The sequence below is a fragment of the Penicillium canescens genome, assembly GCF_028828765.1.
Source record: "Penicillium canescens strain IBT 15451 chromosome Unknown utg000009l_segment0_segment0, whole genome shotgun sequence".
NCBI classification, from domain to species: domain Eukaryota; kingdom Fungi; phylum Ascomycota; class Eurotiomycetes; order Eurotiales; family Aspergillaceae; genus Penicillium; species Penicillium canescens.
In genome coordinates, this window is record NW_026703971.1 from 245,954 (window position 1) to 256,784 (window position 10,831).

The following is a 10,831-nucleotide window of genomic DNA, read 5'->3' on the forward strand; positions in this document are numbered from 1 at the left end:
AACTGTTTCAGCAGGTCTATTGAGGGCTCGTCGCATGACCAGGCCACCTGGAATGAAACCATTCGCAACGATCTGGCGGATATTTTTGGTCGATTGGCAATCGTCGAAAGTGAGATCCAGAAGGGGAAGAAGCAGGGTTCAAACAAAGCTACAGAGGGCCAGAAGATCGGCCGATCCCTGCGTCGGCGGCAGTGATGCGACTGGAGGTTTACTTGGATACCGAACCATGTATATCAGACCAAGGTCGGTCTGTATTGGTCTTGAGGTATGATCACCACCTCAACCCACAGAATATATGAACACGCTCATAATCGATGCTGGATAGGACGGTCACTGGACATGGTCGATTGACTCAATTTCAAGCTGATGCCATGGCGAGCGATGTATTTTTTGTTGTTGCATTGGGGTCTTCGTATCTCACCTATGCTTCCCTTAGCTGTGCTGGCGGAAAACTATGACTGGTATATGAACTGTGCCGAGATGGCTCTCCTGAACCGACGGGCTATAGTCGCGAGCCACTCCATGTTGCCGAGTAGATTAAATATTTGATTAGTTCCACCATTGCAGCTGATTTGTAGTGCCTGGCCCACTAAGCTTGTACTCGGTCTGTATAAGTGAGGACATTCTCAAGAAAGCTAAAACTACAGCAGTGCTCAAGAATCTCACACCATGTAATAAATGATGAAAAATTGGTTGCGGCTATCGAAGTACGATCCTTAGCGGTTGATACTCGCACAGTAGTGCCACATCTATCAACTTGCGATATCTCGCCCAACGAGAAACTGCTATTTGTGATTGAATTGGACAGGAATACTACGGCAAGCGTTGGCTGAACGCCGAGAAGAACTAATGGCTATAATGCGCAAGAGAAGCGCGGGCTTCTCCACGAAACCTATAGCACAGATATAAGTAATATTCGGATCGGATCGTTGGAAATGCGTTTACTTTACGACATGGGAGCCCAGTGTAACAAATCTACAGGCCAGCGTGGCAGGGCCTTTTCTCTCATCCAGAGCGTATCCGGGCGTCTCGGCCTGGAGCGGTGTGATGTCGAATACTCTACGGCTGTCTCGCCAGAAGTAGGGGTCCAATCTACGCTTATATTTATTTATGGCATAATAAATTGACCGTGGAGGTTGTGGCGGACTCTGCCGCTAATCTGCGCCGAATACTGCCTCGAGCCGCCCGTGCTCGGATCTATTAGACAAAAGCACATATAGCCCTCCCCTTCAGGGCAATTAACAGAATTGACAATACACACAGTTTGGCACGGTACATGTACAATAAGAATGTGGCGAACTGCTTCTTCATGAACTATCTGCGCGTCGGCTACATTAAAAAGCCAGTCGTCTGCAGGAAAGACATGACTCGTAAGAGTTTCAGTCCTTTCCATGCATAGAAGCTAGCTCACTCCATCAGTACGATTTAGCCCAATCGACGCACCCCAATTGTGAGAAGAAGGGCTTATCTCAGTTGGTTGTAGGTAGTTCATGTTGAGTACCAAGCGGGACATTGTCATTATTTGTGAACGTCTCTCTGGCGTAGGGGGTGCTGGCTTGTGGTGACTTCTCGGATTCGTCCAAAGTGTCAGCCCACGTAAGAATTCATTCGCATTTCCACTTCATTCAAAACGCTTCAACGCTGCTTTTCGCTTCCAATGCCTATTCCTCCTGACCTTCGTTTCAGGGTCGATGCGTGCAACGCGCGCGTCTTCCAGTTTGTTCCCGTCCGCTCCTCCACACCCCTGCTGGTGCCACCTGTATTTCCTTCCTCGGACTGGCCTGTCTTGACTTAGGGTCGTAGGATTATATCTGCAGGTATATGCAAGATTTTGCTCTCTCATTGCTTCGTGGTTTGGACGTTCATTCGCTTTTGCACTGGTTGAACTTTGTCTTATTGCCACTGATCTCGCCCCAGGAGCTCTGTTTTTCTGCTCCCCGCGCTTCACTTTTCCACATAATGATTAGCCCTTTTTCCGACCCTGTCCACCCTACACTATGCTCACCCTGCATTCCTGCAATGATTGTAGTCGTAGAGCACGTCTGTCATCAAATATTCAACCACCAAGGTGTTCTGCTTGTCGCTTGTCTAGTTCACAGCCCCATATTGACACTCGTCCTTGCATGCGCTGCCAAACTCCTATTCCTATTCGCACCCCAAGCTCTCATTGCACGAATTGCCATTCTAATTCAATTCCTTATGTCCCTTGCTTTGATTGCCGGATTAATTTTCTCGCCCGGCCCGGAGTCACTCGTTGCTTTAATTGCAGGTCCAGAAGATCAACAGTCGTGCTGCCTCCTGTCGATTTCGGTCCCTTATACTCGAATTCTTTCAATCCATCTGCTAATTCATTTCACCAATTCAATACCTCTCAGCGGAAGCGACAAAGGCTCGGCTCGTCGTCATTTCAGGCCTCATCGTCCCGTGTGGAAGTCTCCCGCAAAGAATCCTGCCTTGTCCAACAAGCGCTAGGAGTACTTGCCCATGAATATGAGGCTCGTGCAGAAGCTTCGCTAGCCTTTCCATCTCCAGTTACTGATTCCCAGATTCGCCTTTCTGTGGCTCGTTTTGGGACCGAACTTGCGGTGGCCGCTCTTGATAAAACATGCTCTTCTTGCGGTAGGCTTGTCTGCAACAATGAAATACGTCGAGTGCTCGCCGATGACTATCTGCTCCAGCCATTAGACGGCGGCGTTGTCTGATGGGTGCTGGAACATATGCTCACTTTGCTATGCTGCTCTTCTCCGAGGATCCCCTTAGTCAAAATACTTGCCATTCTATTGGCCGGCTATGGGCCTTTGATTCGACTCGGAATCATGGCTAGTGAGCACGTGCCCCCACAGTTGTGGAATAGCATCTGTACTTTCTGGTAGAAGTTTATTGCATCGAGCGCTATGCACCACAAGCAGCGCCGCAATCCAGGAGCATAAGTCCCGACTCAGTTCATACCCCCTCCGTGCTCTGTCGGTATTATTGGAATCTAGGATCGTCCTAGAACTTCGGGTTCCTTTTCCGCGCCCATTCCGTTATCTACCGTGTGCTCAATTTTCCAACACTTAAGCAGAACTCATCCGAGGGGTTTTCTCATTTATTAATACCATACTGCTGCTATGACTGTTGCTTAAAGTATCTTTGCCTATCTTTCTCGTAGCCGTAGTGGAGCACTTACCAGCTACTTCCGGGTAGTTGTATCCAGTTGACAGCTGTTCTGTGTCTCTGCACTTGCCTGGCCTTTGGTGTACATTGCGCCCAGACGAAGATACCCTTCTCATCCTAACAGATGTGGAAACGGAATGATTTATGCCAACTTCTTGTGTTAAGGATGTCTTGATATGTAGTGATTAGGCAATCCGGCGGATCGAAGATTTATACAACCGCCCCGCGGATCGAAGAATTAGTTCCGGAACCTCCCGAAGGCGGACCGGGGCAGATCCAGATACAGGTCAGAACGTCCAGATCAGAACGTCTCTTCGAGGTTCAAGCATAAGGCAAGTACAACCCGGAGCCCTTCTAACCTAACTGTGACCAGTTTGCAGTGCTTTAACAGTTAGGCGCAAATCCGACCCCAGTTTTGCTCAGCTGATTTGGGGGGACACTTCGCCCCCTTGTTTAGTGTCTATCTGAAAGGGTATCTATTCACTAACCGGCTCCTGAGAAAAGTTACTTTCTTTCCAGGCCCTCGCGTATGACAGGCTGATTTTGTGCCTATACACTCCGTCATATGTTTTTGTATGGTAAAAAAGTCATTTCGGGATACCCAAATCGTAACATGCCAATATCCCTACGGCTATGAGATGCTCTCAACAGCGATCTCATGGCAGTTCTTCAATCAACCATGACAATTTGTTTCCTCAGTATTAGCGTACGGGTACTGTATCCTGTGGTTTCACATCTAGCCTTAACAGGGCTGTCACAGTACGCCGGATCATAATCAGTCGTAGGTAGATGTCTCTCGGGGCCCGCGGTCACCCTGTAATATCGACAGTCACCTCGCATACGGGCTACTTGCACTACTGAAGCTTACAGAAAGCTTGGAGGAAGCTTTTCATCTGAGGACGCCCTCCAAAACGGTTTATTACGATTTGTCATCTTAGAGACGTTACATAGTTAACCTTGGGGGGTACCATATATGGTCGTACTGCATATTTCTGTCAGTTGCTACAATTTACTAATCGTGACTAATCGTTGTTCCCCTGGCTTCACTCGCTTCGGTTTTGTAGTGGTCGGATTTTAGGTTCAAATTACCAGGAAGGAAAATACACCGCCAAGTTTGCGGAGCCAGTCAAACCGAAACTAAACTCACCTTTGCCACGTGTGAGACTTACCAAGTTGTAGTATATCCGGTTCCTTTGATTGCCCGCCCTTTTTACATAAAGTATAAGCTAAATAACGCCGCTAGGCTAATGCGACTTACAAGGTGATGAGCAGCCCTAAGCATGTATGAGATAAAGAATGAAACTCTTCAGGGGCTCTATAATAGTCAAGCCAGCACGGATTTTGAGTCCTTCCAACCCATTTCTTCGTTTCACTTCTTTCATTTGTATTTTGTGCTTTGTATTCAACATGTTTATTCGATCTCTTTTCGCAATAGGCCTGGCGCCATTGCTCGCAAATGCCTATTTGAGCGGCTCCGTCGGCCCAACGACATCCGCCGCAACGAAGTCCGCTAAAAAGGTCTGCAATGTCCTCGACTACGGTGCCGTGGCAGACAAGTCGACCGATATCGGCTCGGCTCTTAACTCAGCCTGGGTTGCCTGCAGAGACGGTGGTGTGGTGTACATCCCGCCTGGAGACTACGCTTTCTCGTCATGGGTCACTCTCAGCAGTGGTAAGAACACTGCAATTCAGCTAGATGGTATCCTCTATCGGACTGGCACCGATGATGGAAACATGATCATGGTCAATCACACCACCAACTTTGAGATGTTCAGTTCAACCTCAAAGGGTGCTATCCAGGGCTTAGGATATGAGTTCCACAAGTCCGGATCGACTAGCGGCCCTCGTATCCTAAGACTATATGATGTTACAGACTTCTCGGTCCATGATTTGGCTCTTGTCGATGCCCCTGTCTTCCATCTCTCGCTTGATACTTGTGAGAATGGTGAGGTTTATAACATGGCTATTCGCGGTGGTGACAAGGGTGGACTTGACGGTATTGATGTTTGGTCTACTAACATCTGGGTTCATGATGTGCGTGATCGATAATTATTCTAATATGGGGTTGTTTCTAATAAGAGTAGGTCGAGGTTACCAACAAGGACGAGTGTGTGACTGTCAAGGTATGATTGTGTTGGTTCCCGCTGCCGGAAAGTAGTACATTTAACAACATGATAGAGTCCCGCCAAGAACATCCTGGTCGAGAACATCTACTGCAACTGGAGTGGTGGCTGCGCCATGGGCTCCCTCGGCACTGATGTCGATGTCTCCGATATCACCTACCGCAACATATACACCTGGTCGTCCAACCAGATGTACATGATCAAGAGCAACGGTGGCAGCGGCAGCATCGATAACGTCCTCTTGGAGAACTTCATAGGCAAGAATTCATTCGCCAACTATCTTTCTAGAAGCACTAATAGATATAGGCCACGGCAACGCCTACTCCCTCGACATCGACGGCGCCTGGAGCAGCATGAGCAAAGTCTCCGGCGACGGCGTCCAATTGACCAACGTCACGGTCAAGAACTGGAAGGGAACCGAAGCCAACGGCGCCCAGCGCGGCCCGGTCAAAGTCAAGTGCGCCGCCAAAGTGCCCTGTAAGGACGTGACTATCGAGGATTTCGCTATGTGGACCGAGTCTGGCTCCTACCAGGTCAACACCTGTGAGAGCGCCTATGGCTCCGGTGAATGCCTCAAGGATAGCGAGGATTACACCTCGTATACCACCACTGTTACTGTCAAGTCTTCCCCTACTGGCTATTCTGCTGCGACTATGGCTTCGGATCTGAAGGAGGCTTTCGGTACTGCCTCGTCTATTCCTATTCCTGCTATTCCTACTTCGTTCTATCCTGGTGCCACTCCTTACAGCTCGCTTGCTGGTGCTCAAGCTACTTCGTTTTAGGTAGGTTGATTGACGACCGAAAAGGGTAGTGGTGTGCGGCTACCTCACCTGGGGCTCCACTTTGTATATAGATCGAATGCCTAGCCAGCGCACAATATACTTGCCCTTTGATCAGAATAACCGACACCTTGGTGCATCCTGTTGTAGTTTAAAGGAAGATTGATTCCTCTATTATTCGGTGGGAAACTTGAGACTATATATACAACGAGAAGAACAAGTTGAATTCCAATCAACTTGTTCTTCGTATACATATCTCGGAATTAATTCCGATGGTTCGGCTTGGTTCCTGATCTGCACCAGCCTCATATCACAACATTCCCCCTCAGAATCGCTTTGCTGGCAGGGCGATACTGGAATTGCGCAGAGCAGTCAGGCCTCGGTAAAACCACTCAAAAAACCCCTTTCTGGGAAAACAAAGTGGAAAGAGCGCCTGTGCTGTCTCATGCATGTTGCCTTGGAGTCTCTGAGGCGTCGATTCCTAAGAGACTACAAAACTTGACAAAGGACGTAGGCCCCAATGGCTTGGTGAGACCATCTGCGGCCTGTTCCTCAGTTGAAACATATTGAAGCCCTATCTCGCCTGCATCCAGCACGGCTCGCTGATAGTGAAATTTCACATTGAAATGCTTCGTCCGCTTATGGAATTCAGGATTGCGAGAAAGTGCAATGGCGGATTGGTTGTCAGCCATGATATTGGTGACCGGAGACCGATACAGTTGCGTTTCAGCTAGAAAGGTGCGGAGCCACTGCGGATGCAGAATAGCATTGTACTGTCCAATGTATTCGGCGTGTGTCGTAGACGTGGCCACTTCCCCCTGTCTTTTGGATGACCAGGAAACTGGCGCACCTGCAAGTTGGAATACATAGCCAGACGTCGAGTATGCACCGTCAGTGACGACGGAGCCACCAAAGTCGGCGTCTGTATACCCGATCAGCTGCCCACTGCGGTAGGTAATGCGGTGAGATTGCGTGGCTTTGATGTAGCGAAGCAGTCGCTGCAGAGCGACTTGGTGGTGCGATTGCGGCTGAGCCGTGAAGCGACTCAACAGGCCCAGCGCAAACGCAATATCCGGTCGCGTGCCAACCATCAGATACATCAACGAACCAATGGCAGTCGCATAACGAGCTTTTGCTTCCTCGTCCGGAGGTTCCTCGTCTGGACGATGATTCAGGATGTGCTTGGGATTCATCGGCGTAGACTTCGGTTGACAACTCTCCATGCCAAAGTCGGAGAGCACCTTCTGGATGTACTGGTGTTGGTGAATAGACACGGACCCATCGACGTGATAGTCGAACTGGATCCCGAGGAAGGAACACGGGGTGCCCAGATCGTTCAGTCGGAACTCTGTTTGCAATGCTTGTTGCACTTTTTCGATTTCGTGCGTGTTTGCCGCAGCAACAAGGAAATCATCGACATAGACACAAACGACGCAATTCGATTTGTAAAACACACAGTTGTCCGATTGGGCTATGGTGAAGCCATGAGAAGCCAGGACGCGGTGGACGCATTGGTACCAAATCCGCGGAGCCTGCTTCAGCCCATACAGTGAGCGGCGCAGCCGACACACGTACCCTGGCTCTTCAAAGCCTTCGGGCAACTCCATATAAATAGACGAATCGACGTCTCCATGGAGAAATGCGGTGACCGCATCGAATTGGTGGAGTTTCCATCCGCGCAACACGGCGCTGGCTACAATGCAGCGGATGGAGTCCATTCGTGACACAGCAGCAAACGTTTCGTGATAGTCGATGCCTTGTTTCTGCTGGTAACCTTTTGATGACCAATCGCGCCTTGCGCGTTCCGTTGGCTTTGGTCTTGAAGACCCATTTACAGCCAATCACATGATCTCCGGCTGGGATGTCCTCTCGCCGAACCTTTTCCCATGTTCCGTGTTCGAGAAGCGACGCATATTCTTTCTGGATGGCGGCCCACCATTCCAGCTGGGTTGGGCCTGACACGGCCTCGTGGAAGGTCGCCGAGTCGACTTGTCTGGGCGGTGCGGTGTTCAATGTGCCTGCCGAGTACACCTTGCCTAGTGACTCCAGGAGTCGCCGCGACGGTCTTCGTCTGCGACCATAGATCGAATACCCAAGATCCGATGTCAAGTCGTTTCCTTGTTGGCTTGGATTGACCACTGGAAGTGTCTCCTCTTCACGCCCAGGTGGCGTTTTCTCTCGCTCACTCGCCGGAGGTATTGGCGATGCCGGTGGTGTTAGCAGCCCTCTGGCTGAACTTGGCATTGATGGAAAGACAGGTGATGGAGGAGCGTTGTCCGGGAGGTCGTTGCTTGTTTCCCCCTCGATGAGTGGCGCCACCGGGGTCCTCTCATCGAACTCAACATCACGGGAAAAGACTGTCTTTCTAGAATGTATCTCATAGAGCTTGTACTGGTTCGGTTCATAATAGCCTAGCAATCGACACTCGGATGATCTCGGTCCGAGTTTTGCTCGATGCTCTTTTGGGATCAACACCCATGCGCGGGAGCCAATCCGTCGCAAATGCAACAGCGAGGGCGGCTTCCCGTAAATTATTTCGTACGGTGTCGTTTTCTGTAGGACTGATGCTGGAGCGCGCAGCTTCAGATAGACTACCGTTTCTAAAAGCTCGGTCCACCAGGAAGGAGGAAGTTTCGCATCGGACAGGAGCGTGTTGATCCGCTCCCGGATACTGCGATTCGTGCGTTCGGCCAACCCATTCTGCCCTTTGCAGTATGGCGGCGAGGTGTCAAACTCAACTCCCTGGTTCTCGAGGTGTGTTCCGCTCAGCAAGTATTCTCTCCCGTTGTCGGTGAGGAACCTCTTGATCTGGGCGCCGAACTGACGGTGCACCCAGGCCTCACATTTTCGGAACTTCTGGAGCGCTTCATGCTTCCATCTCATGGCATATGCCCACGAGCCACGAGAATAATCGTCAGTAAAGGTGATCACGTACCTGGAGCCATCTTTGGCAATCGGCATCTCCATGATGTCCGAATGGATCGTTTCGAATATTCTCGATGAGTGCAGACGTGGCCGTCTTGCACGGGAGTTCCTCTTCTGATGCTGCTTACCCGACATGCACGCCGGGCACTGCGGCGTTGCCAGCAGCTGCGCCTGCGTCAGCGGTCGGTACGGAGTGCCGGTCTGCCGGAGGACCACCCTCAAGTCTCCCCGGTTCAGATGTCCCATCCGAGCGTGCCACAACGCTTCAGAGGCCTGGACCACTCCTTTGCACGCACCTTCTTCGAGTATCACAGCTTCACCGCCGAGTACAGAGGTTGACGCTGCGCATTCTGCGCCACTTGACTCCCGAGGGTCGTCGACGTCCATGGCCACCGCCTACGGTTCCAGGGAATCTACATGGCCATGGGTCGCCGGCGCCAGTTGGACTCGCTCTCAAGATCTCTTGCTCACATGGCACCGCAGGATCAGTAGATCCCCCTCCGCGTGGTAGGCGGTCCCCACCGTCCGTCTTCGGCGTTGCACAAAGACGTTCTGCGGGTGCGCCACCACCGAGTAGCGGTCTCGCAACAGTTTCGGCACGCTGATCAGGTTCATCCCGACGCGTGGCGCGAAGTATACATTCCTTAACACCAGGGGTTGGTTGAACTTCCCCCGGAGCGTGAGCTTCACCGTACCAATCCCTTCGGCTTCCACTGGATCGCCGGCCGTGTCCAGCATCTCGCGGTGGGGCCGCAGACTGCTGAAGCAGCTCCGGTCCCAGCAGATGTGGCTGGTGGCGGCCGAGTCCAGGATCCACCGGGGTTGCGGTGCGTGAGTATAAAGGGTCGTCACCCTCGCCCTCACGATATTGATCCTCGGTCTCTTGGAAGTCGGCGGGCCCTGCCGATCTTCCATCTGGCTTGATGGTATCATTTGCAAATTATTTCTTGGTGAGCCGGAAACACTCCTCTCAGCCTTCAGGGCATGGTCCCTGGACGGCTGAGCTTCTCGCTGTTTCTTCCAGCACTGCGCGACCACATGGCCGCGCTTCTTGCAATAGTTGCATTTCTTGGCAGTCTGCTGCACCGTATTGACGGACGGGCCAGACGTTGCCTGCAAGGGTGTTGGAGCTTCTTTTCTCAGAACCGTCTGCTCAGCATTAGACAGACAGTTTCCTATCGTGGTCGGATTCACCGGATCCTTGTCGTTCTGAATGGCATCCACAACTAGAATATATTCCGGTCCGATCTGCGTCAGTAAGATCGCAATGTGCGTTCGATCGCCAATGGATCCGGGCACGATAGCATTCAATCGATGTACGAGCAACCGTACCCGATCGACAAATTCGCGGGCACTGCCGCAGCGCTCGCCAGTGGTTTCACGAAGCTGCGCAAACAACTCGCAGAACGTGGCGAGTTCCATTCGCCGGTACCGTTCTTCAAGTTCATTCCAGAGGTCGCGGGACATCTCTAGTCCTGCGACATGAATGCTAATGTGGGGGGACAGATACCGGAAAATGGTGTGGTAGGCCTCAGCTTCGCGGCGCGACCATTCACGGTGGCGCTCGAATGCCTGGACCTCCACTTCGAGGCGCGCTTCAATGGTGCGCTGCCTCACCGCCCCAACCAGGTGCGGCTCCACTAAGGGGTGGATATCCGCCGAAATGGGTTTGGCGTACTTGAATAAACAGTCAGGACGCTGGAGGTCGCCCGACACGACATCCCAGACCTGCCTCGCTTTGAGGTAGGACGTCATGAGACGTTTCCAGGTCGCGAAGTTGTCGCTTCCTGTCAAAGGCTCGATGGCCGTGACGGCTCGGTCGGGCGAGTCGTGGACCAGAGCAGACAT

The 10,831-nt window shown here is 51.5% G+C and overlaps 3 protein-coding genes across 3 annotated transcripts; 2 read left to right on the forward strand and 1 right to left on the reverse strand.

Moving 5' to 3' along the window:
- Positions 1 to 4,563: 4,563 nt before the first annotated feature.
- N7446_011809 (uncharacterized protein) lies at positions 4,564 to 6,061 on the forward strand (the record flags this gene model as incomplete). Its single annotated transcript, XM_058520551.1, has 4 exons — positions 4,564 to 5,190; positions 5,241 to 5,279; positions 5,335 to 5,536; positions 5,586 to 6,061. The coding sequence occupies 4 exons, from the start codon at positions 4,564 to 4,566 to the stop codon at positions 6,059 to 6,061; spliced, it is 1,344 nt and encodes a 447-aa protein (XP_058366837.1).
- A 3,039-nt stretch (positions 6,062 to 9,100) lies between these two features.
- Positions 9,101 to 9,322, forward strand: N7446_011810 (uncharacterized protein; the record flags this gene model as incomplete). Its single annotated transcript, XM_058520552.1, has 1 exon — positions 9,101 to 9,322. The coding sequence occupies one exon, from the start codon at positions 9,101 to 9,103 to the stop codon at positions 9,320 to 9,322; it is 222 nt and encodes a 73-aa protein (XP_058366838.1).
- A 114-nt stretch (positions 9,323 to 9,436) lies between these two features.
- On the reverse strand, positions 9,437 to 10,831 carry N7446_011811 (DUF4219 domain-containing protein; the record flags this gene model as incomplete). The annotated part of the gene is made up of 1 exon (XM_058520553.1): positions 9,437 to 10,831. The coding sequence occupies one exon, from the start codon at positions 10,829 to 10,831 to the stop codon at positions 9,437 to 9,439; it is 1,395 nt and encodes a 464-aa protein (XP_058366839.1).